Raw genomic sequence first — 26826 nt, 5'->3', positions numbered from 1 at the left:
TCATTTCCCCCGTTGCAATGCATACATGCATCACAACGGGGAACATGCCTTTCCGGAGAAGGGAAGGAAAGAGGAAGGAATTAGTGATAATCCTTTAAGCACTAAAAGACAAATACCAATAAAGGACAAAGGAGCCATACCTTTGCCCTGACCCGAGAAGCCATCATCCTATCTCCCTGACATCTCTGCATTACCCCGGGGGACACACCTACGCCGGACACAGGAAGAGTACAGAGGTAATCAGCGCTAATCCTTCTGATTGCCCATTGAGACCCCGGAATCGCACCCTGATTGCCCATCAAGACTCCGGATCAGGACTTTGTGACAATGGGAGGTGGAGAAGGACCAGGTCCGCACCGCGGGTATTTACCGGCTACCTCGCACGCCATGTGCTCATTCCCGTCTTTCTCTGTGTATGCATTCTATTCCCAATAAACCAGAAATCCTTAGCCTGGCTAGTGAGTCTGTGTCTTATTGGAATAAGGGCAACCATCACATAAAGACGGGAATCCAAAAAAAAATTTTCCGCTAGCACCATTCCAGATTTCGTCTGTGAGGGGTCCAAGCTGGCGATGGAAAGACTCAACCCACGAAGAGGTGGCTACCAGAGGACCAGCGACAGGTCACCCGACTCCACAGCACGAGCGATCGGTAAGAACCCTACTCCCAGATGGCACGAAGTCCAGGAAGGTTCGGGATCAAGCTCGGAGGAGGAGAGGACCGGGAGGAGCCAGACACTCAAAGCTACCAGAGAGTCGCAGGGCGAGTGGGTCACCATGGACGAGACGGCGGAATCCCTGACCGGAACGCTCAGGGCGTCTAAGAAGCTGCGGGACCGGCTGTCCCCAACAATCGCAGGAGCTGAGGGAAGGCGCCAGAGCGGACGGACTGAGGAAGGCTCCCAGACAGCTGAGCGGCTAAGCATAGTGGAATCGAGGCTGGAGTCAATCGAACAGCTGCTCCTGAGATTGTCGGTCGAGTGGGAATCCCGAGGAAGGGGTGAGCTGGAACCAGGTACCAGAGGCTTATCACCCCCCCTCCCATCCCTGAGATGCGACAGCCAGGGCAAGGACGGAGCTGGCAGGAGGTTGAAGCAGCGCCGGGCAGAGTTCACCTCGCAGAACCCGCCAGGAGGTCATCTTCCCCCCTCCCACCCTGGAGACGCGACCGCTGGGAAGAGGCTGGAGCCAGCATGAGACGGAGGCAACGCCGCCCAGAATCCGGCTGAGGGAATCCCCACACCGAGACCGGAGAACCCCAGCAGCCCGAGGCACGCCCAGACGACCAGATGTGGTTTGGAGCCCACCGGGAGTGGGAGTGAAAGACCTCGGGGTCAAATTCGACGGGGACCCAGCAACATTATCCTTCTTCCTGACGAACGCAAAAAATTACATGGAAGAATTTGGGCCATATTTCCGCTCGGAAAAGGGCAAAATTAATGCCATTGCGAACAAACTCAAAGGAAGGGCGGCTGACTGGTATGTGCAGCTATGCCAGGCAGATGCCCCAGAGCTCGATTACTGTGACAAGTTCCTCTGGGCACTAGATCTGCACTTCAGAGATCCCTTAGAGAAGGAGAGAGTGAAAAGATCCCTAAGGGGAATCAGCCAAGGGCAACAATCTGTGGCAGATTATGCCATGGAATTTCAAGCACTGGCTGGAAAGGTGGAGGACTGGTCGCAGTCTACCCTAATTGAACATTTCAAAGAGGGCCTGAACTTGAATGTTCTGAGGTGGGCATTATGCAGAGACGACCCAAACACTCTAATCGAGTGGATACTGCTGGCTGGTAAGGCGGAAATAGCTTGTATGTGCCGGAGCAATTGCGAGCAGAGGTTCTGAGCCGTTCTCACGATGACAAAACGGCAGGGCACTTTGGTTTTGTTAAAACGCTGCATCTGGTAAGGTGACTATTCTAGTGGCCTACACTTAGGAGGGATGTAAAAGAATATGTCGCTGCTTGCCCTACATGTGCTATGGCCAAGCGAAAAGTGGGGAAGCCCCAGGGACTTTTGTAGCTGGTGGCAAGCCCCTCCCGCCCTTGGGAGGAAATCTCAATGGACTTTATCGTAGACTTGCCACCCAGCCAGAGAAAAACGGTCATCTGGGTGGTTAAAGACTACTTCTCGAAACAGGCACATTTTAGCCCATGCACCTCCATTCCCTCCACTCAACAGCTGGCACGCCTCTTTTTAAATCACATTTACAAATTACATGGTACCCCCTCCCACTTGGTCACACATAGGGATACACAATTTACTTCTCAATTCTGGAAGGCATTTTTGAAGTTAATTGGCACCAAGCAGGCATTGTCCACTGCTTGGCACCCCCACACGGATGGCTCTACGGAGATCCTTAACTCTACCCTGGAGCAATTTTTGCGCTCCTTCATAAGCTACCAGCAAGATGATTGGGTAGACTTACTCCCCTTTGCTGAGGTGGCATATAACAATGCAGTGCACCAGAGCACGGGTCACACCCCCTTCCGAGTAGTCTATGGTCGAGACTTCGTTCCGATCCCAGAGTTGCCACAGCCAGAGGCCCCGCCTTGTTCCCCAGATGACTGGGCGGCACAGCTAGCCAACGTCTGGCCAATCATTCAGCTGGCTCTCTCTGAAGCCCAAGCAACCTACAAGCAGTATGCGGACAACCACAGGGCTGCGCAGCCAGACTTCAAAGTGGGAGATAAGGTCTACCTCTCCACTAAGTTCATTAAGTCTCCGCAGCCCTTGAAGAAGTTAGCCCCCAAGTTCATTGGCCCATTTCCAATAGTGGAAATAATCAACCCGGTAACTTTCAAGTTAGAATTGCCACACAACTTGAAACGCATATACCCGGTGTTCCATTGTGCCTTACTGAAACCGGTTACCTCCTCAAAGTGGCACAATGACCCCCCCCCCCGCCTCCTCCCATCATGATCGATGGACAACAGCATTTTGAAATCAAGGAGGTTCTAGATTCCCGAAGGCTACGGGGCAACCTCCAGTACCTGGTCTGCTGGAGACATTTCCCCCACCCTGAGTGGGTGAATGCTCGGGATGTCTCAGCACAGCGGCTTGTCAAACGCTTCCATGAAGCGTATCCTGCCAAACCAGCGACTTGAAGTTTTTTTGGGGAAGGCAGTATGTCATGTCCCCTGTTGCAATGCGAGTCTGTGTCTTATTGGAATAAGGGCAACCATCACACCACCTTTCTGTTTATACAAATACTAGGGTAGCTAACAACAAATTAAAAATAACATGAAATGTAATAATAAAATCAATGTAATTAAAGTTTTAAAAAAACTTCATTAAAAGATACATTTTTACCATTTTCCTAAATAATTTGAGAGTGGAGGCCAACTGCATCTCCTTAGGGAGTTCCATAGCTTGGGAAACTACCTTCCCACTTACCAGATAGCAACCTTCTGGCAGTAGGAATATTTTCAGAAAGGTCTCTAAGTATATTTAAGCACCATTGATGAGGAACTTTGTCAAAGGCTTTTGAAAATCCAGGCACATAATGTTGAAAGGATCCATATGCCAGTTGACACTGTCAAAGATCTCTAGAAAGCTGATGAGTCAGTATTTCCTTTGGTGGGATTCATGCTGATTTTCCATCAACAAGGCTTGTTTCTCTACATGTTTACTTTTTATGTGCAACTAAAACGTTTATGAATAATTCTGAAGAATTATTTTAAAAAATAAATTATTGGGTATACAGAAAATCTATCACATATCTTCACGTAGGTACTCTGTAAAAATGCTGTATTTCCACTGAACCTATTGTCATGCTGTTATGGAATGGTGTGGTGGTCTCATGTACTTTATAGTGAACAGTTCTTTAATAAAACTGACAGACAATAGTATGTTGTTCAGAAGGATCCTATATTTGAAGAGTTGTTATACTGGCAAGCAGATATACATATTTTTGAAGTGATCATTTATTTGAAAGGTTATTTCTTCCAAGTCCAATATCAAGATAAAGGGGCAGAAAAAAGAGAAAGTAACAAGAGCTCTGAAGTTGCGCATCAAGGGTTAGTAATTGGACAGCACAGGCAAACGTGTCACCTAAACAGAATATTCTGGAATTTATTTTATTTATTTAAAAGTCTAACAATTATTTTTAAATTGGCAGCTGCATGTATATATTGACATATATGCATATCTATTCCATATTTTTGGATGGTGTTTTCTTTCCTTCTCTTTTAATGGTATGTAAGTGGTCATTCTTCCTGACAAATGTGAGGTTTATTTTGTGTGGTTTCATATTCATGAAAGAAACTTAAAATACTAGTTAAACTTGTAAAGTATAGATAAGTCTTATAAAGGGGAATTAACTGTTTCTAAACTAAAATAAGAGTTGCTTATCCTAGGCTAGACAATGCACTATTTTTCCCTTCCTTTACTATTGTATATAATCTTCTACAGGTTCTTCCTCGACAAACCTGTGGTCTTTTTACTCATACAATTTTCTACAAGGAGTATCCTGGTGGTCCAAAAGAACTAAACAAAAGTATACAGGGCGGGGAATTATTTTTCACAGTAGTTCTCAATCCAGTAAGTAGCTTAAATTATTTGAACAAAGACAATTACCGACCATATCTTTAAGAATTATTGACTAATAGGAATAAGAAAATATTGACTAATTGGAAGGGAAGTTTTTCTTTAGTCATATCAATGTATTCACTAATACTTGTAAATGTTATACAAAATGTAATAATCTTGAACTAATCTCCATAGTTCCTTGAGTTTATTTAATAATTACTCTTACTGTTCTTCTTGTTATTACTTTAAGCCAATGATGTCAGCACTTACTTTGAAACAATAGACATGATTGGACTGACATTAAGTGGTCTCAGGAAAACCTGCCGTCACTCTTCTACAAACTCCAGGTTATAAATGAATTATTTTAATGGTATAGAATAATGAGTATCAAATAAATAAACTACAAAATAAAGAGTTGCTGTTTTGTCACTCATACTCTGAATTTCTTTACTTCTTCAATTGGAATTATAAGGCTTAGAGTAGAATGAGTGCATCTGACAGACACTCAAACTGATTTAAAGCAACATATAAGCAAGTTTTTTACAAATTGGTCCCGTTTGCACAACACATTTAGCAGGATGAAGGGAAAACCATTCTACCTGGCAAAACTTCATGCCATTTCTCACACTGTTCTGGAGGGTTTTCAAATTGTATGGAGCAGATCTTAGGCTCCATTTGGAAGGGAAGGTAAACTGGCTTGAAATAGTGTATGTTTGCTTGCTTGCTTGCTTGTTTGTTTTATACCCTGCTTTCATTCAGTTGCTCAAGGGAGTGCACATAGCATTGATACTCCCATTTGCTTCCCAGCAACAACCTATGAGGTAAACTGGGCTGAAAGAGAACAGCAAAGTTCTATACAAATCTATGGACTGGACAGATTTTCTCCCAAATGTGGCTTAATAGAATTTTTTTTACTCTAGAGATATTTTTTTTTCTGTATTTTAACACTATTCTAACAGTAGCATTTGTTTCTGAAAATGAGTTAAACAATGTGTTTTGTAAACACATTGAAATGTTAATACTAATGAATTCATAACATTTATTAGAAATATTCTAATAATTGGAAACTGGCGAACTACTAAACATTGTTCCATTGGTTTCTTTTTATTAAAACAACAGGCTACAAGTTAATATAACATGGGAATTATTTTAGTGCTATTTGTGTTAAGTAAATAACCTGGGATAATGGTTCATGCATTCAAGTCAACATTAGCATGTCTCTCTGGCTGTGCCTTCAATGTTAATATATTATTACTAGGTTGTAATAAAATATCCCTTTCATGTCTACAACTATATATTTATATGGGTTTCACTATAATTAAAAGTCTACATAATTAGGATTTCACATTAAACTAAATCCTTTAGGTGTGTCCATTTTTCAGCCATTCTAACAACTACATGGATCCTGAGGCCATGGCCAGGAAGCATTCTGGTTTCAAGGATATGGCTAATTGTGCAATCCTACTCCATGGTCATTGAATATACTCTACTTCTAAAAAAGGCTTAATGCAAGTGAGAATCCAGTTCAGGCAAGCAGACAGGGAGCAGCGTGGTTCCCTTTTCCCCCTATCACCACCAATTTCCCACATTTTACAAATGGCCAATACGTAGGTTTGTAGGAACAAGTCAAACATTTGGAAGTATTAGTAACTTGTGTAGATAGGATTTCCAGTCTGAATGTATCCCCCATTATGAGCTGAAAAAAACTGAACAGAATCACTTTTTAATGTTTGTACTACATAAAACAATTATTGTTGTTATTCACCTTTTATATTTTAAGAGTAAATGCGTTAGTGGTATTTCTAGGGGGGGAAATGAAGCCTAATTTTAGGCACATGGTATTGTATGGAAATTAATAATGAACTTAATGTCTGTACCATTATGACAAAAGTGACATTCAAGGTACAATAATATCATCAAAAGAGATATGGCAAGTTTCTTGCTTTTTTCAGTAGTATATATCAAAAAAGTATAACATACACATTACCATTTGCAAACATTTGAACATTTCAGTTTTTCTCAAGCATTATAACCTTCCACATTATTCAGGTAAGGACTCTAAGACCTATTGAGAAAGCTGTTCTTTGCCAAGTCTATTTACAGGAAATAGAAGAGCTTTTGTGCTAAAAAAAGTTCATCTAGTAAATTTCTAAAATGTGCACATTTATGTGGAATTGGTTTATGTTCCACATATTGATGGCTGATAGCAGCTATAAAATTATTCTGGCAGCAAAGTCCATTGTGTTCATAAAGCATGCAGGCTGTTTAAATTCCACTAGACTGTATAAAGGGCATTGGAAGTTCATAACGCATTTACTTTTAAAACTAGCTACCTCTATGAAAGTTGGTGCTGCGGACCAGATCACAGCCTCTTAACAGCTTTTGAAGCTTGTTGGGTAGATCATCCCTGAAAAGTAATCAATACCAGGGGCCACTTCAATTTGCAAAGTTTATGAAAGAATAGGTTTCCCATAACTGATGTTTCTTAATGGAGGGTCCATGTTTTAAAAAAATATAGGTCCCATCCATCCTTGGTGGACATTTTCGAAATCACTTTCTTTAGAGTCAGGGAGCAGCCCTTCTTTAAAGTCTTCAGCCTTAATCTATTGATTTGTTAACTGCAGGCTTTGCTGCTGCTGCTGTTTTTTTTTTAGATTTTTTTAATCACACCTTTATTATTTTTATGAATAACTCAATGTGGGGAACATACCTAATACTCCTTCCTCCACCTCGTTTCCCCACAACAACAACCTGTGAGGTGAGTTGGGCTGACAGAGCGAGTGACTGGCCCAAAGTCTCCCAGCCGGCTTTCGTGCCTAAGGTGGGACTAGAACTCACAGTCTCCTGGTTTCTAGCCTGTTGCCTTAACCACTAGACCAAACTGGTCTAGTCTGTTTGTTGAGTCTTTTATTTCTCTAGATATTGTCTGTAGTAATGCTTTATTCTTCATTGTTATTTTTCTAGTTTCATTTGTCCTTAATCCCTTGTATCGCTGGGTATTCTTGTTTGGAAAGGAAGTGGGATGGTTCATAACATCTTTTCTTCAGAGTACATTCTATTTTTTTCTATCTAATTTATCCCAACATACACATCATTAGATTCTTAAACTTGGGATGTCTCAGTAATTAACAATACCTATTTTGCTTTACTTTGGACATGACAGTAAAGTTTGTCACCTCATTTGACAGTTTATTTCATATCTTATTACTTCAAGATGTGCTGACTACCATTGTGGTATTTTTTTCTTTTCAAGTAATTTTGACAGCACTCTGGCAGTTTTCTCTGACAAGCCTTCTTTGAGGACCCGTAGCTAGAATTCTGTGCCTTTAAGCATTTGTCCTGTTTTTATTGCTTTCTTCCTTGGGCCATTCCATTTCTAGAATGTAAGGAATGTAAGAGTGTGAATCTTCAGCACAGCAGAATGGTTGCTATAATAATTTCATTACATTTATTAGAAATGACATAAATTACATGGATCATTGTGCATTTTGTTGCTCCAACAATGCTGGAAGGTTTCTATGTATAGTTTTCTAATGACATGAGGGAACAAGTCGCCAAGGAGGTGATCAGGCTGAAAGCATTGTGGACAATGCCTAGTTTAGGGAATGTACATCCAGTGGATATCTGGAATCTTCAACTTGCTGATTCCAAATGTTTGCTGCACAAATAATCCATATTAAGCATCCCCCTCAGAACCCATAAGCAAAAAAATATATTTTTAAAAGAATGATGCAAAACAGTTATGTTTTCACAGTGTGAAGATCATTTCAGTAAAGCAAGTGTTTCAGCTTAATTACAAATATTATATTACCTGAAAAATAAAATGTGAGATCCAGATAGTTAGTGTTTCATAATGTTAATCCTGATTTTTATAGGCTATTGTTGAATTCTGGATATTCATTAAGAATTTGGATTTTGTGGTAAATAATATATATAATGTTTATGACATACTTATTTCTGTCTTTGCCTTAATTTTAATCCTCAAGAAATTTGAAATAAAGTTAATAATAACATATCCACAATTGCTGCTGATATTGATATCATTTTTTTTTCCTGTTAGATCCCAATGAATGTATGGGTGGGTATTTATGCATGCATGTAGCCATGTTGTTTTTACTTATGTTCCAATGCTTTCTGGATATGGCTGGTTCCACTGGCCTCTACTCAAAATTCCCCCAGCTGTGGAAGTTTCTGAACAATAATTTGGTCCTGCAAAATAGTTTGTTGTTGTTCATTTAGTCGCTTCCGACTCTTTGCGACTTCATGGACCAGCCCATGCCAGAGCTTCCTGTCGGTCGTCAACACCCCCAGCTCCCCCAGGGACAAGTCCGTCACCTCTAGAATATCATCCATCCACCTTGCCCTTGGTCGGCCCCTCTTCCTTTTGCCTTCCACTCTCCCTAGCATCAACATCTTCTCCAGGCTGTCCTGTCTTCTCATTATGTGGCCAAAGTATTTCAGTTTTGCCTTTAATATCATTCCCTCAAGTGAGCAGTCTGGCTTTATTTCCTGGAGGATGGACTGGTTTGATCTTCTTGCAGTCCAAGGCACTCTCAGAATTTTCCTCCAACACCACAGTTCCAAAGCATCTATCTTCCTTCTCTCAGCCTTCCTTATGGTCCAGCTCTCGCAGCCATATGTTACTACAGGGAACACCATTGCTTTAACTATGTGGACCTTTGTTGTCAGTGTGAAGTCTCTGCTCTGCGAAATAGTTTATGTGCCTTAATGTCAATAGTAATTCATTAGGATATCCTAACTCAACACATATAGATATTACTATTTATACTACTATGATAGATTGCCCTTGGAATGTTTTGCTATGTTTTTTTGTGTAGAGACTGAAAAAAAAATGTCATCATTTATCCTGCCTGGGTTTTATCTGTGGTCTTATAACAGTTGGAAAAACTACTGCAATGAAAGGATTTGGGATGCCTTTCTGTACTGCATACAAATGCTAGTAGAATGCATAGGAATGTCTGAATACCAATGGTTGAAGCAACAACCAGATAAGCAATTTCAGACCAAACTATGCCTATGAAAAACCTTTATCAATCTGGTGTCCTGCAGATAAGCTGGACTTCAGCATCTCAACTTACAAACCAGCAGGATTAGAAACATCTGGAGAGTACCAGATAGGAAAAATCATTTTAATGCATCCCTATTTACTTCAGGAAGCTAGTTCACAGCTCAGCCATAAGGGCTGAGTCTGGCAAGGCTATAACCGATGAGTCCCAGGCTAGAGATGGCTATTATGTAAACAAATCACAACCACCCAGGCCCCTAAGGGACATGTTAAGTATTAGTTACTTTGAAAAAGCAGGAAGAAGCCTTGGAAAAAATATAAACTTCCCTGACATATTTACACTGCAGTGGGCAGTCAGCTCTTTTGGATGATGTTCCATTTTTGTCTCATAAAGATTTTTTGTCTCTGTGAGTTTTCTGTAAAGTTAAACAGAAAAGGTGAATTAAGGCTTACGTGTCTAGAGATTAATGATTTACTGCCAAGCATGGGTGTGAAGTCAAGATATTTTGGGATAACATGCAGGAATTTTTTTCAAACTCTTACTAGGCATCTGTCCATTAAATATCAATTTATAAATTACTACAATTGGAATCTCTTAAGAGTGTTATGCTTTTAGATCCAAGTGTGGATTTTTAAGATGGGTTTGTTTGGAACTCAGTAACAGTAAGTATACCCATTTGGTGTACACTTTGGTTAGATTTACATTGTCATCCAAACAGTAAGATTATCAAGCACATAAAAGCAAATAATAACTCCCACCCCAATTTATACTGGAGTGCTTTTGACTAACATCCATAATTCTAACAGAAATTTGGACATGGGCATACAACCAGGCTTGAATGACCAGTGATGTTCCTGCAAGTCTTGCCAAGGATAGATCAGGAGACTGGGTGTGTGTACTAACCTGAATTGATCTGATAAATTAGGCTTCTCCTGTCCCTGTTGTCTTCCTTAGGTGGTCTTTACATTGCTCCTGCATACATGTGGCTCTCTTTCCCTTGTTTTTGACTTTAATGGATTTCTCAGAATCGGTTACAAGCTTGGTAAATTGGAGACGTTCCATATATATTTTAATACATCTGCACACTTCCAAAAGCTCTTGGAAGCTCAACTAAGCTTCTGGATATTTTCCATAATGCCAATTTGATTTTCTAGGCCTCAGTCTCCCAACCCTAGCTAGTTCTGTTTTTCAGTAGGCTTTATTTTGAACTCCTAGCCAGTGTTTGCCTTTTTTTCCCCAAGCATCCACTGCCAATTCATCTGCTTTTTCCAAAAGAAGCTTGAATTCCTCTGTACCATTTCTTGTTCTTAAGCCTATCCTCTATGCTGAGTGTACAGCATATATCCAGGCAGCTTCTCGAAGTCTCTAGACCCGTTTTTTCCTTTCTATACAGTGGTGTGCTGGGACCAGCTTGTACCAGCTCACAAGAATCGATTGTTAAATTTTCTGGAATTTTGCAAGCTGGTTGAGAGCAAACTGGAGCCACAATGGCTAGGGTCTGATCAGCTCTTTGGCAGCCAGCGGCCCAACATAACAGCAGCAATGGAGCCAGCAGTGTTGGAGAGGCCTGGAGGCATTGGAAAAAAAAAATTTCCCAAAAAGCTGCTGTTAAAAATTTACCAGCACATCACTGACTACAGCTCATACCCTAGCTACAACAGTCAGTGTGGTTTCTTACTCTGTTCCTGTATTTCATATGTTCAGGCCTAGACAATAATGGCAAGGCATGTGCAATTACTTTTTTTTTTTTACTGCATTGGCAGATGTCAGCCAGCAGCCTTGTTTAGGTTTTTGAATTCTTTCAAGGGGAGAGATTAACAAGTAAATCTTCTACCTGGTCATTATGTGACCAGATTGCACATCATTTTGCTGATCAATTAGATTCGTCTTACCCTTGAATCTGCATGGACAGATTTGGTAGATAGGGTGATATATTGAAGTATTAATAGAGATTCTATGACTGTAGGTGGGATCCATGTCCCACTTAGCTTCTTGGGTGGAGGGTAGGTTGGAAAATAACAGACTGGATCCAAGTGGTCATTGCCTCTTTCCAGGAGGGGTGCTTTCTGACTCCTTGAACCGGCCATGATAACCCTCTTCTTCAGAGGTCTTCTCAGTCATACCAATTTTGATAGCTACAGTCTGGTATCCCATCTCTCCTTTGGAGGAAAGTTTGTTGAGATAGTCAGGAGCAGAAAACCAAAAAGCACCCTAGAGAAATAGATGTCAAGGATCCTTTTTAGTCAGGATGCCAACCTGGGCTGCCTCTGAAAGCCACCTGGAAGCCACAATTGGCATATAATGGATAGCTGACAGGTGTCAACTGCCAGGAGAATATTACACCAGTGCTCAAGTCCATATACAGATTGCTGATAAGTTTGTGACTACAATTCAAAGTTCTAGTTTTGACCTAAAAAGCCCTACATAAGTTGGCATCAAGGAACCTTGAGGAGCATCTTCTTCGATCAGAATGAATGCATCTGGTGGATACATCACAGGGAATTTCTGTGAGATAAGGGGCTGAGGCAAAAAGATGGTGCTTTTCTGTTGTAGCATCAACACTGTGGAACAGCCTCCTTGCACTTATTGGGTTTGCCCCGCCCCCCATTTTTATGTCCTTTTAGAATGCAGTAAAGATGGAACTGTTTCAAAGGACCTTTGGGATTTGAACATCATTCTGCTGATATGTTATTAATGTCAGGTTGTATACTGTTTTACTCTGATGTATTAATTTAGAATGATAGTTAAGGTGTTGTCACTGTGGTTTGAGCTTTAACTATGGATATTTTAACATGTATAGTTACTGTGGATGCTTTATTGTACATATTGTCACATTGTATATGCACCATCGATGTTTTACCTGTTGTAAGGTGCGATGTTGTAAGGTGTTATGAGTCCTAATGAAATTTGCTAACTGAATAATAAACAAATTGCATGTGATAGAGCATTATTATAATCATCATTGCCTCAGATGATGATGATTACCACTGTCATTGTACCAAATTACTGGATCCTATGGGAAGGCATTACCACTGCATAAATGTGTATATGATTATAAGGCATTCTAATTTTTTCTGACTCAGCCATGACAAGGGCACCATCAATTTATTGTAGGAGAAAATTGACAATCCAGTCCTGTTCCTTGGCTCTTAGATAAAGACTTCAGTCTGCATCTACCTGTGTCTGCATCTACCTACAACCCTTGTACCATATAGGATGCTGCTACTAAAGATTTTTTAAAATATAATATTTATTTTTTAAAAAATACATAAGATTAAAGAACTACAGAAACATAAAAGAAAAAATAGAAAAAAGAAATATGAAAGAATAAAAGAAAAAGTGAAAGATGACAAAAGAAAAAGAAGGAGAAAAAGAAAGATATCTAAAGAAACTACTTCCAATCTTCTTTGCAGCAGTTACAAACAGTAATTACCATTTCCACCCTCCCAAATTACATAACATGGTTCCCTTTTCCCCATAAACAAACCTTTTAATCCATAAATCCCAAAATCACGAATTCATTTTTATCCATTTTCAACAAAAAGTCCATAAAGGGTTTTGAGTGTTTTATAAAAGTAGTTGTTGTTCCCTCATTAAAAATACTTGTATATCTTCTTGTAAGAATTATGTATCACTTCTGTATTCAAATAAATTTTGTGGAAGGTATTATCTATGTTTATTTATCAGGAGGTATATTCAATAGCTGTGAGGTTATCCTGACACCTTAGGGTTGGGAGTGGGGCCATGCAGTTGCAGACAGCTCTCTTTTAACATCAGGCACAGATCACAGTGTTTTTCTGTTACCCATCATAAAAAAATGAATTCCTGTCACCAATTTAGGCAAATATATTCAAGCACAGGTAGAAGACTAATTCATTATTCTGTCACTTTGTAAGTCTAATGGAGCAAGAGCAGCTGCTGCTAAGTCTCTGAATACCTCAGATGGAACTCTTTTGAGTAATAGGATGGCAATATCAGGGACTCTACACAGTGTACACAATGCAAAATTAATTGGAAAATAGATGGTCTGAAAGTTAAACATACTCTTGTGGCCTGTAAACATTTGTTCTGCATCTAGAATAACTTTGTTATATTTAATTGGACGGATTTTAGCTTCCAGCACCTGAATGAATCATTAAACATCAATTATGCCCTTTTTAAAAAAAAAATTACCTCACAGAGCTATATGACGTTACTTCTGCTCTTAGTGCACATTAAAAAAACATGTGAAGTGACTCTAATGCCACAGTTAGGCTCAGGACCAAAAATATGTTAGGAAGAGGTTGAACAGCTTGAGAATATGCTGGTGGAATAGCTTGAAGCCAATTTAACTTTGTTCCTCCACAGTCTCCTACAGCTGACTTACTTCATTTAATTAGTGCTAGCTCTTCTTTTTGAAAAGGGAATTATCACTACCAATGCTTCACAACCCTGAGTGCAGTATAAAAGAAATTAGAATAAATCTTCCTTTATTCATTTTCAAAGTTCAGTTGCAAAAATTCAGGCAAGAATGTTATATATTTTTTTCATATTTCTTTTAATATTGCTCTAGAAACCAAAGACCAAAATAGCCATGTATGAATAATATAATAGCCGTGTAGAGCCAGTTTGGTCTAGTGGTTAAGGTGCCGGGCTAGAAACCAGAAGGCTGTAAATTCTAGTCCAGCCTTAGGCGTGAAAGCCAGCTGGGTAACCTTGGGCCAGTCGCTCTCTCTCAGCCCAACTCACCTCACAAGGTGGATGTTGTGGGGAAACTAGGAGGAGGAAGGAGTATTACGTATGTTCGCCGCCTTGAGATATTTATAAAAATAATAAAGGCAGGATAAAATTAAATAAATAAAATACAAAATACAAAAATAAAATAACCTCTTTTGAAGAAACAGTATATTATTTGACTACAGATTAGTTTACCAATGTAGTCAACATGGGACTGCCCTTGAAAAGTGTTTAGAAACTGTTCTTAGTGCAATAGGCCTGTCCAATTGTTCTCCAGTGTATGCATTTCAGACTATATTTTATCCATCTTTTGTCACTTGATTAACTTCCACATTAGTTTTAGACCCATATTAAGATGCTCTGGGCCTAGACTATCAGAAAAACTCATTTCCTCCATATGAATTTCTTGATAGGTGTGAGACAGGATCTTCTTTGCAGTAGCACCTCCAGTTAGAATCCCTCACTGTGGAGGTGAAATTAGCTCCATTCTTGATGATTATTGTAATTTATTGGATTTACAGTATATGGCTGTCCATCTCACATAACAATTCTGGGCAGTTAACACAACAAAAACATCATTACAAAAAACAAAATGCAAAATAAAAAAGCATCAAAAGAAATGGCCACCAAACATAAGCCAATCAAATTACACATTCATATAACTCATGAGCTCAATCACCTCCTGACCCATGCCTGAGAGTTAAGCCTGGTCTTAATGGCTTTGCAGAAGACAAGCAAGATTGGACCTAGTCTAACCAGGAATGGTGTTGCAAAAGGCAGTGCTGCTACAGAGAAGGCATGCTTCCTGGGTCCCACCAAGTGATACTCTTTAATTAACAGGACCTAGAGCATTCCCCTTCTGCAAGATCTCATGGGGTAGGTAGATACAATTAGAAAAAGGCAGTCCTTGCTCCATGCCATGAAGAGCTTTACAGGTAGCAACTAGCACCTTGAATTGCCCTCAAAAGTCTATTGGGAGCCAGTACAACTCATGAACCAAAGATGTACCATGGGAGTACCGAAGAACACGCATTATTGTTCACACTGTTGCATTCTGGACCAATTGAAGCTTTCCAATGTTCTTCAAGAGCAGACCCATGTAGAGTACATTGCAGTAATCCACACAGAAGGTGATGAAAGCATGAGTGACTGTCTACCTCCTGATCCAGAAATGGGTGCATGCTCTTTAGATGGTATTTAGAAAATAGTGAAAATATTCTTGTTCTGTTAATCTTTTAATGAGAAATTTAGCCTTATGCACATTAGCTGATTTCACACATTGTACTAAGAATGCTTTGTTTTAACATGTTTGTCAAAGAAGCCTTAGTGGCCTGGTTCAGACAAAGAATAATGCACTGTGGATCTACTGAATTTGAGATGGTCACCAGATTGATTGACTAAGTAATTGATTGATTGATCACCAAAGATACATCAATGCTGTTTCAATCAAGTTAACCTAAATAAATAACAATGCAATCTAATAAGGTCAAGGACAATCTAGTAAGTCAAAGACATTAATCCCATTCTAGTTTTATAAAATCATGATAAATTACAGCTCCATTCACCTCTTAGGTATCAAATTATCACATCCTTTATCACCAAATGTCTGCTTGAATAACCAACTTTTTAAACACTGAATATTAATAGTAAGGATGCAATTCTTATCTGTAAGGGTAACTGGTTCCACAGGAAGCCAGCTCTAGCAGAAAATGCTTGTCTTCAAGTTGTCTCCTGCCACATCTCACAGGGAAGGGGATTCTTAACAAGTGCTCTCTATTGGCAAACTTTGGGTGGGCAGAGCATATTTTAAGCATGCAGGTGTCTCATAGAGATCCACATCTTAAGCCATATAGGATTTTATATATTATCAGCACCTTCAATTGTACCCAAAGACAAACTGGTAGCTAATACAGTTTAATGACACATGACATACCACCACATTCTCCACCATCTGGGGTTTCCAGGTGGTATTCAGGAGCAATCCCAGGTAGAGCAAAATATAGTAGTTCAATCATGAGGTAACAAGGGCATGAGAAACTGTCATCAGGTCTTCCTGCTTCAGGAATCATAAGGAGCACACCAGCCAAACCTGGGCAAAGTCACAATTCCAGCCACAGTCTCCAGCTGCTGATCTAACCCAAAAAGACCCCCCAAATTATGAACTTGAGGAGGGAGCAGAACCGTACCAGAACTAAAGTTAGAACTATTCCCAAACAGTTGGCTTTTGAATCAGCAGCCAGTTTGTTTGGGTTGAGTTTCAGTCTGTTCCTCCATATTCAAACCCTTACCAGATATTGAGTTAAGACTTCCACTGTGTGTTCAATTCAATCTGAGGTAGAGATGTGTAACTGGGTATCATCAGTGTACTGTTGATGTCATACATCAAACCACTGGATGACCTCTCCCATTGACTTCATGTAGATATTAAATAAAATGGGGAGAAAGATTTACTTCTTCCTTCCCCCACACACACACCAACTGGAACAGCCTACTCAGAAAGGAATGGAACCACTGCAAAATCTCCAGACTTTGCAGACAGTTCATAAAGATTCCATGGTTGGCGGGTGGTACTGAAGGCCTCAGAAAAATGCAGAAGGACCAGTAGGGTTAAACCTTCCTATCTAAGTCCTGGCAGAAGTTATTGATGAGAGTAAACAATACAACTTCTGTCCCATGTCCAGGTCTGAATCCTGACTGCAAGGGAGTCACAGTAATCTACTTCTTTCAGAGCCCTTGATAATTGTTGCCCTATCACCTTCTTAATTCTTCATAATCTTCCCTAAAACTGGGAGATTAGAGACTGAGCAAGAGTTATCCAACACTACTGGATCTAAGGTAAGAAGGCAATCTACTGCATCCACTTCAGGATCTCTGGCATCTTTGCCTCCTACAGCAAGGCATTCTTCATTGTCGACCCAGTTCCAGCTCCCTTTCCCATTCTTGGCCAGTCATGCAAGCCAGCTAAGACAGAGATCTAGCTATCAGTGACAGCTAATGTCACCAAAGATTCAATCCACTTCCTCAGGAGTAATAGATATATCCATACATGCCCAATTCAGCTGAATGGAGGCTATGCAGCAACAGGGCTTCATGGTTTGTTTTAGTTTCTGCATACTTGGCATGAACCCAGATAGAGTGCTAAAACAAATCTAATCTGCCATTGTCTGCCTACATGTTTTTTTAGCTTTACATTTTCATCACAGAGTAAGAGCTGGATGAAACTTTTGTTACTTCCAAGGTTCAGAATGCATGAAGACCCAAAAGGAGACCTTCTGCCATTTCAATTATGTGGTGTAAGAAAGCAGGCATGCTGGCAAAAAGGTCAAGACAAAATGATTATATGGCTTACAAAGGAGATGATGTGAAATTGAAAAACAGGATTGGAAAACTCTGCTATTGACGCTCTGAAAAAGGCAAAAGTTGAGAACCAGTTACCACTTACTTGCCAGGGACCAGATGGGATTGAGATCTTATTTAAAACAATTTCTTCTTTAACTTTCCTTATTTATTTCCAGACAAAATAAAGGACTACTGGCATTCAAATTTATTTTGGAGAAAGGAAAAAGGAGGATAAATGCATATTAATGTAAACATAAATAAATAAGCAGGCTGAAATGCTGTCACTTGAAGGCTTTTTAAGAGATGACAGGTTTAAAGAGTGGCAAGGTTAGCAGAATTTATTCAGTCCTGACTTGTTTTATACAATAGAAAAGAAGTGATAAAGGCCATCAATGCACAGCTGAAAGAGACATTTGATTAAGAAGAATTGTACAGAACACAGTATCTACTGGCAGCATAGAAGTTTTGTTTTGTTTGAGGGTGTGCTTGGTAAATAAACAAATTCTCCATATCTAGGACTGACATACCTTTCCCCTTTCATGAAATTCTGAGTACAAGTAAAGGGAACAAAAGGGCTTAGAATCCATCCAATTCAAGATTACTTTTCATCTGCCCTGACAGATTCCCTTCTGCCCCAAAAGGTACAGTCTCCCCATAACTAGAGCATAAACAGCAAAAGAACAATATCAATGGGTTGTGAATGTAGAATTCAAGAAACTATACTCTCTCTTCAAAGCCCAGATCTGTGTAGAATGGATAACTTCTTTATTTATTTATTTATCATATTTTTATCACCACTCATCTCACCCACACGGGGGACCCTGGGCAGTTCACAATAAAAATAATTTAAAATTCAATAAGATCATAAATAATATCAATAATCAATAAATACAAATATAAAATATAATGAAATCCAAGTAACGGCAGATATAATTCAACCCATAAAGGGATAAGACTGGTCCCGGCAGGACTAGGGAACCAACACAAGGTGGTTTTAACTTGGAGGTGGTTTTAATGCCCTTGGGGCATAAAAGAAGGCTGTAACTCATCTTGCCCCAGCTCCACCCTCAATATGTAATTAGGGATCTCAGCATATGGAGGAAGTGACGTGGGACTCTTGATTAATGATATCCCCTGAACACATGGGTGTTGGGCTACTTATGGTGTGGATGGTAGGGCCTCAAACTAGCCTTGATGTGTTTCATTGTATAAAAAAGATTCAGAAAGGTGAAAAAAAATAAAACTCTCCTGGTTAGGATCAATTGTGACTATTAAAATGAATATATTACCTAAGGTTGGTTTTTTTTTAAATTTCAAATGGCATCAATCTCATAAAAAAATCTGCAAGATTGGCAAAGAATAGTCAATAAGTTTATTTGCAAAGAAAAAAAACAGTAAAATTTAAAAACTTACAAGATTCAAAAGTCAAGAGACAGACACGGTCTCTGTCTTGTTTGTCATGAAGAGATGTTTGTCATGAAGAGTCAAATGGATAAAATTCCCAAACAGCAAAATCTCAGTAGTAGAAAATGCTGGTTTAGCCAACAAACTTCATACAGTAGAGGTTTATGGTATGAGAACACAAAAGAAGATAAAAACTTAAAAGGACGTAGACAGAGCTTGATAAGAACATGGAATTCCACAAAAAACATTTCAGCAATCTCACCTTTAGCTTCACCCACAAATGTGTTTTACTCTGGAGACAATTGTTGTAAGAAAGTGTAATTATGTATGCAGATGTCATGTTTCCAGACTCTAGAAACCAGCTAAAGACACAGCAAGAATTATTGGGTGAAGGCCAATATCTACCATGGCTGATGTATTTACAGATTACTGGAAGAATAAAAAGTGACCTTAGAAAGAAGAAAGGTTTTTAAGGCAAATGACAGAATCTGAATGTATGCAGAACCATGATCACCTATTAGAACATATATATAAATTGTTATTAAAATATAACACAGAGTCAGAACAAGTAAAAGACTATATGATAAAGCAGACGCAAATTTTTAAAGAAATGACTACATTATAATAAAGTGAGGGCTTATGGAAAAATTCAATAAAGTTTACCTCAAGCTATAATTTAAGAGAAAATTGGTACACAACGTTTTACAGATGGTATATAACTCTATCCATAATTGCAAAAATAGATAAATCATATAATAATAAATTTTGGAAATGTTGTGATACAGAAGGAACATTTTATCGTATGAGGTTGACCTGTAAAAAATTTCAAACGTACTGGAAATAAATTATTTAAAAAGCAATCATAAAAGCAAAGATTGAATTGAAACCTCAGTTTTTTCTACTAACAATCTTTCCAGAACAAATAAATGAACAAACAAATGTGTTTTATTGTAGAACATCCGTACAGCAGCTCAGATTCAGTCTCCAAAAGGTGCTTTGGAACATGCAGAAGCATGAAGCATTAAAGATACAGCTATGTCAAGGTGCTGTAGATAGGTGCTACATTTGTGCTTCTGTGGATTCTACACACCTTACAGACTGAATCTGAAATATGCATCCAGTCCTGTTAAGCACATTTTAAGTCTAGTTCTTTAAGTACTTCATGCATATTTGAAGGAAGAGGTGATATGTTCCTCCTCCAGAACATCATGGGGCTACACTTAAAGCTACACTCAGATGCTACAGCTACCGCTGAAGCTAGACTCAGCAGCTACAGTTAGTCAGAATGCAATAGGGCAAGCAGTAACGGACATATCTTGGTATGGCTATGCAACACCTCTGCTTGGTGAGCTGCACTGGTTGCCAGTAAGCTTGTGGGTACAATTCAAAGTGTTGGTTATTACCTGTAATTTCCTAATGGTGTAGAGCCTAGTTATATGAGAAAACATCTTCCCTCAAATAACATTTTTCCCTGTACTGTCTGTTCAGAAAGAGAACAGACAGTGCTTCAGGTTCCATCCTTTAAGTAATGTAATCTGATAGGATCCCAGAAACATGACTTGTCTGTTACAATGTCTGTCCTCTGAAACAGCATCCACCAAGATTTGAATGTTTCATATCCTGCTAATCTTCAAGTGAGCATCGAAGACATGGCTGTTCCCTGGTTCTTCTTGGGCTAGGATAAGTCAAGATATCTTTTGGGAAGATGGGTGTGGATTGTTTCCTCCTAGTTAAAGATTGTGCTTTCCCTGATTGTTTTGATACTTTTATTGTTGTTTGCCACCTAGAGTTGTTTAGAGACAGGGGACCTGAGAAATATGACAAATAAATGTTGTCCTAATTATTTCATGTTCTGTCCTGCACAGTCCTGGTTGGAAGGTTTGAACTCTGTGCAAAAGCTATGCAAATGGATAAGTTTTCTAAATATAACTTCTGCCATGTGAAAGTACAGATACGTTTAGATTAAAATCCTGGTGTCTTCTTAGGAGTTATAGTTATCAGGACCTGAAGGCTTCTTGTTAATAATGAAAATAATAATTTATTAAATTTATATGCTGCCTGACTCCCAGTGACTCTGGGCAGTATTAGTATGCTTCATTAGTATGCTTCACTTATGTGTAATAACTATACTGTATTTTGAAAAAGTAAAGACTTTAGTAATACATTTCCCCTTTATTATGATCTATTCAGTTCACTTTAAAAGAAGAAGAAAATGCTTCTATTCTATAACATTCCTAGGACTATAGCGAAATTCCTTTCAGGGAAAGAATAATATATATTTTCCCTGAACTACTAACCTTTTTAGGTTCCCTTTTCTTCTTTCAGTACAATGCTAAAGTTGTTGGTAGGAAGAGAATTGTTGGGAGGTGAACTGACATTATAAATGTCAGAGGTCACACAGGAGTAAGAAGAAAAAGTAGCTGTTAAAAATCAAGTTTATATTTTGTAGGGAAACTTTCCTGTAAAGTATATTATGAAAATAACAATTCAGTTTTTGGTCTACTTATGGTTTAAGGACTAAAAATTATAAAATAAATTTGAAAATGTTATATAGTATATGTGGAAGAACATTTCTTGCCTAAAAGGAAAATTCTTTCTTTTCAACATACATTTAAGTGTGGCATTCAGCTGAGGGATTGTGCCCTTCATCATTTGAGAATAAGAAAGAGTTTACTCACAAGCCAGGCTGGGGACTTCTGGGAGTTGAGGTCCACACATCTTAAGGTTGCGAAGTTTGAAAATCACTGTATCTGAGAACGAGAGCTGCAGAGACAAAACATAAGCCTTAAGGTCATATTGCTTCCCTAAACCTATTTTTATTGTTGCCCAGTTCTTTGGAAAGCACTCCCTGCAAAATTGAGGGACCCAATTCTTTTTGAATGGGCTTAATCATTAGTTAATTTTGATTAATAATTTGTTTTACTTGCTTTTATTGGTTTTGTTATTTTAACTACTCTAAATGTCTTGATTTTACACTTGTTTTATTGTTATCCACTTAGAGACTTCAGTGGTTGATGGTATACTAAGTCAATAATATTATTATTCCTATAGTGGCAATAATAATAATAGACGATAAATGACTCAGGTCTCAAATACTTTGAAGCCTGCTTCCTCCAGTGCTGCCAATGCATGTGCTATGATCAGTTGGATCAGCTCATGGCCAAAGGGGTGAAATGGCTTACAAAATTCAGGGTAAAGGCCTCCTTTTTTTTAATGGATGAAATAGTGGTTGGCTTCCCTCACTGCCCCATTTTAAGTATCAGCTGAAGACATTCTTGTTCAGGTGAACCTTGCAAGAATTAGACTGCCTTTAGAATGAATTATTCTTAAATACTCCCATTGTTTTATTGTTCATTGTTTAGTTTACTGTTGAATTATATTTATTGACTATTATTTTTAATATTTCTTGTGCATCCTTCTGAGCTCCTTCAGATAATAAGAATAATGATGTCATTCATGATATTTGAGCTGATTGATTACCAATACCTGTAAGTATAAGTAATAGGAAAAAGCTTAGTGCCTTATTCTTATGTATGTCATTTTAAAGGGAAATCTCATTTTCCATGTTACTTCACTGCCATCTAGTGATAGAATAAAATGTCTTTTGTCTTTAAGATCAGTATCTTTATGACTCACCTGTCTAATTATGGCAATGACCGATTGGGTTTATATACCTTTGTCAATCTGGCCAATTTTGTTCAGAGTTGGACTAACCTGAAGCTGCAGACTGTACCTCCACTTCAGCTGGCTCACAAATACTTTGAGCTATTTCCTGAGCAAAAGGACCCACTATGGCAGGTACGACATGCTCTGCAAGAGTATTGTAATTTTACATGTTGTAGAATTTAAATGTAATGTACATAGTTAACTACTACTACTGAAAAGAATATATTGTGTAAATGATAAAGAATGAGGTCTTTGCTTTGCTTGATTTATTACTATTAATGGCTGAGAGCCAGTTTGATGTAGTGGTTAAGGCATTAAGCTAGAAACCAGGAGACCATGAGTTCTAGTCCCACCTTAGGCATGAAGCCAGCTGGGTGACTTTATGCCAATCATTCTCTCTCAGTTTTAGGAAGGAGGCAATGGCAAATCACTTCTGAAAACCTTGCCAAGAAAACTGCAGGGACTTGTCCAGGCAGTCTCCAAGAATCAGACATGATTGAACAGATTAAAAGTAATAATAATAATGGCTAGTTGCTGTATGTAGATGTAGTTTTTGACTTATGTTGAATATAAAAACAATAGTATATTATTGTCACATTAATCATAATAAACAATTTGTCTTATACAAATTGAAGAATCTTTGAACTAGAGAAGTCTTCATGAATAAAGAGTAAAAATACTTTACTAGCAGTAAAGGAAACTACTGGAATGTGTTACTTCAGTCTTCTAAAACGTACAAACTCCAGGTGCTTTGGCATTGCTCGTCTTAGAATACCAAGCCGACTAGGCCAAAAATGGGAGTCCTAACATATATGGAAGGTACCAGTTTATAGAAGACAAAGATATCAAAATAAAATACTATATCTTTGTGTTGAAATAACTCTCAAATACTTTTTGAAAACCAAAGCTTTAAATATTAGATTTTAATATTTAATACCTTAAATATTAAGAAAGAAAGCATCATGTAACTCAGTGGGATATTCCTGAATAATCATATAAGAAAGATAAAATTATGCTATATTATTCTAGTTATCACAATAGAAATAACGCATGGCATATAATTAGTTTAGAATAAGATATAACTATATTTTAATTGTAAAGGCAATAATATTCCCAATAAAAATATTCAATTTTTATTTTTCATAGATTAATATGTTGAGACTTATTTTTCACTAGATGTATTTGCCTTCTGTCCTTTCTGCAGTACAGCTAAACACTTGATTAGTGCAGCATAGCCTAGTGCTAAAAAAAAAAACCCTAAGATTGCTTTTTCCCACAATTTAGAATCCTTGTGATGACAAACGACACAGAGATATCTGGTCTAAAGAAAAAACTTGTGATCGTTTACCAAAATTCCTGGTTATTGGACCTCAAAAAACTGGTAAGAATTTCTATGTGGGGTGTACACTGCAGCCAATAAACCAGGAATACAAAAATGTGGCCTGGGGCCACATGCCAACATCCTTTTTGAGGTTTGCATAACTCCATCTCCCAAAACGAGTTGGGCCAAAATGGTTGGACTTTTTTTTGTTTTATTTTCATTTTTGAAATTGGGACAGGGCAGCAAAACCCCAATGGATCTCTAATGGATCCTGAAACTCCAATGAATCCTGGCCATGCCCTCTTTGGGGTGTGGTTTTTGACATGCTTGTTATGGTCCTTGAAACAACAGCCATGGCTGCCACCTGTTCCTTGAGCAGGAGCCGTGAGTCTTCGGAGGACCCCCAAAGAGGGCACCAGCTCAGGAAGGGGCGTGCCACCCCTGGCCATGCCCTCTTTGGGGTTTGGTTTTTGACATGCTTGTTATGGTCCTTGAAATAATAGCCATGGCTGCCACCTGTTCCTCAAGCAGAGTCAAAGGTGACATATCACCAGGGCCTGGGGGGGCCAAAATCCCAAAGCCACTCTATCTTGCCAGGGTTAAGTGTTGTCTTTTTTGTTCTTATGCTTATCCAAATATCTATCTTTAGTGATTTTACAGTGTTTTAGAAAGAACATTGTAAAGCAATGCATCTTGAATTTTTTTTCCATACAGATGCTGTTTGAATAAATTTCAGCTCAGCATCAGTCAAAGAAAACTTGCTTTTGTTCATTAAAGAAAGCATTTATACACAGAGAGAGAGAGGGGGGGGGGGTTTGTTGTTAAAAATATTTTGTTTTGCTTTTTGTTTTATTTTGTGTGCTAGTGTAAGTAGGATGATGTTTGCTAAAGGAGTTATTTAATTGTACATGAAATGAGGATCTGATTGACAGAATGCAGAAGTTTCATCTCAATTCTTGGACTGTTACTCTTTTTACAGGCACAACGGCTTTATATTTGTTCCTGATTATGCATCCTTCCATCATTAGTAACTCCCCCAGCCCCAAAACCTTTGAGGAGGTACAGTTCTTTAATAGAAATAACTACCACAGGGGGATTGATTGGTAAGATGGGCTACTAGTATAAATCTAAATCATTCTATATTTTGCTGGCTTTACAAAAATACATGCCATATCTAATGTGAGTGTTTATATGCAACTTAGTACAGACTTTTACAATTCTTCTAAAAATTGTGTGCATATATATTCCACAGCAGCAAATACAATTCTTCCTGTTTCTGTTTGGAAATTGGAAAATAGCTGTGTTTATACAATGAGTTGCATTAATTGTGCAAGGAATCAAAAATTAATTAACAAGTCAGCCACATATTATTGTGTTAAATGCAAATATCTAAGCAGTCGAAAGTCTGAGTTTCTATAAAAAAATAATTAAAAAAGTTTTTTACTGAAGCAATATATTGAAATAATTAAAAATTCTGCTATATTTTTTACATTTTTATGTAGAGATTTCTAAAGACTGTTAAGCTGCAACTGCAAGCTTTCCAGCAATTCAGTGGACAAAATTTTGAGTAGGGGAAGGTGTGGAAGTTTCCGAATGGAGAAAAAAGAAGTGGGTTAGTTAAGCTAGACTGAAGTATGTCCACAATTTCAAAAAAATATTTTCTATTTGTACTTCAGTGTACAGTATTCAGACTTTAAGGATCAACATCCTACTTCTTTTCAGATGGACATACTTGAATGTAGCTTAACCAACCCACTTCTTTTTCCTCCACTCGGAAACTTCCACACTTCCCCTATTCAAAATTATGTCCACTGAATTCAGTGAGCTTATTTGCTGGAAAGTAGATACTGAGTTGCAGCTTAACAGTGTTCTAGACAACTTATTAGTTTACTTATAACAAGTCCAGTAACATAATGGGCCAAGTCGTATTTCTCCAAGTCCCATAAAATGAATGAATTCCTTATAAAGATTCCTTGATGTATGAACTTCACACTAAGTTCTGTCCAATGTTTTCTATTTAATTAATTGTACATGCTGACAAATGTTCTAGGGCCCTGAAGAAAGGAAACCATTCTAAATTTTTAGAGTGAATGAAGTCAAGTAGTTTTACTTTTGTGCAAAAAAATCTTATTATAAATTTCATCTGTTAGGCAATTTATTGTCATTAAATATAAAATGTCCAATTACTTAGTGAGATACGTGAGCTGCAGCCATGGATGAACATGTACATATATAGTTGATAGTACTTTATACTGCTAAGGTGGGAAATAGAAAGTGTTCCTGAAAAAGAAAACAAATATTTTCAAATGTTCATTCTGAGAATAAATTCTATACCATGGACTCTTTAACTTTTAACAAGGATAGTTGTAAAGACAGTATATAGTACTGTTTGTGAATCAATTTGCCCAGAGCACTGAAAGCAAATGGAAATTTTGGTTGTATCAGTTCACAGCTATTTTATATGTTGTTCATTCTAACTAGGTTTGTGAGATGTCAAAGTTCCAAGCAGATTTTTATTTTGTGATGTAGTCCCTTGACAGTTCTTTGTCATAAATACATCAGAGTTACTGCTGATTTTGACAAGTTTAAATGTAACCCAAACCAAAACACATCAAAATCTCTTCTAAAGTTAACTTAAGATGTAATGCTTTCTATTTAGAAAATACAATTAGACAAAGAACTACAAAGTTGAAAATCACTTGACAATGTTTATATACAGTGTGTATGTATGTGTGTGTGTATAGTTTCACATATACACAATGTAGCAAATATATAGTTTTGCTAGAAAAATAGCTTTAATGTGCCCAGTGTAACTTCCTTTCTATAT

General features: G+C 38.2%; 1 protein-coding gene across 2 annotated transcripts in view; it reads left to right on the top strand.

Moving 5' to 3' along the window:
* The window catches only part of LOC134501752 (bifunctional heparan sulfate N-deacetylase/N-sulfotransferase 3), a 70678-nt gene that overhangs the window by 37011 nt on the left and 6841 nt on the right, over positions 1-26826 (top strand). For both annotated transcript variants that reach the window (XM_063309670.1, XM_063309671.1), the window contains exons 5-8: positions 4410-4538; positions 22628-22810; positions 23963-24059; positions 24979-25102. In XM_063309670.1, the coding sequence (XP_063165740.1) occupies positions 4410-4538; positions 22628-22810; positions 23963-24059; positions 24979-25102 (533 nt within the window). The remainder of the gene's footprint in view (positions 1-4409; positions 4539-22627; positions 22811-23962; positions 24060-24978; positions 25103-26826) is intronic.

This window comes from Candoia aspera, chromosome 8 (genome assembly GCF_035149785.1).
Source record: "Candoia aspera isolate rCanAsp1 chromosome 8, rCanAsp1.hap2, whole genome shotgun sequence".
NCBI classification, from domain to species: Eukaryota; Metazoa; Chordata; class Lepidosauria; order Squamata; family Boidae; genus Candoia; species Candoia aspera.
The sequence above is the reverse complement of the archived record's forward strand: the minus strand, read 5'-3'. Positions and strand labels throughout refer to the sequence as shown.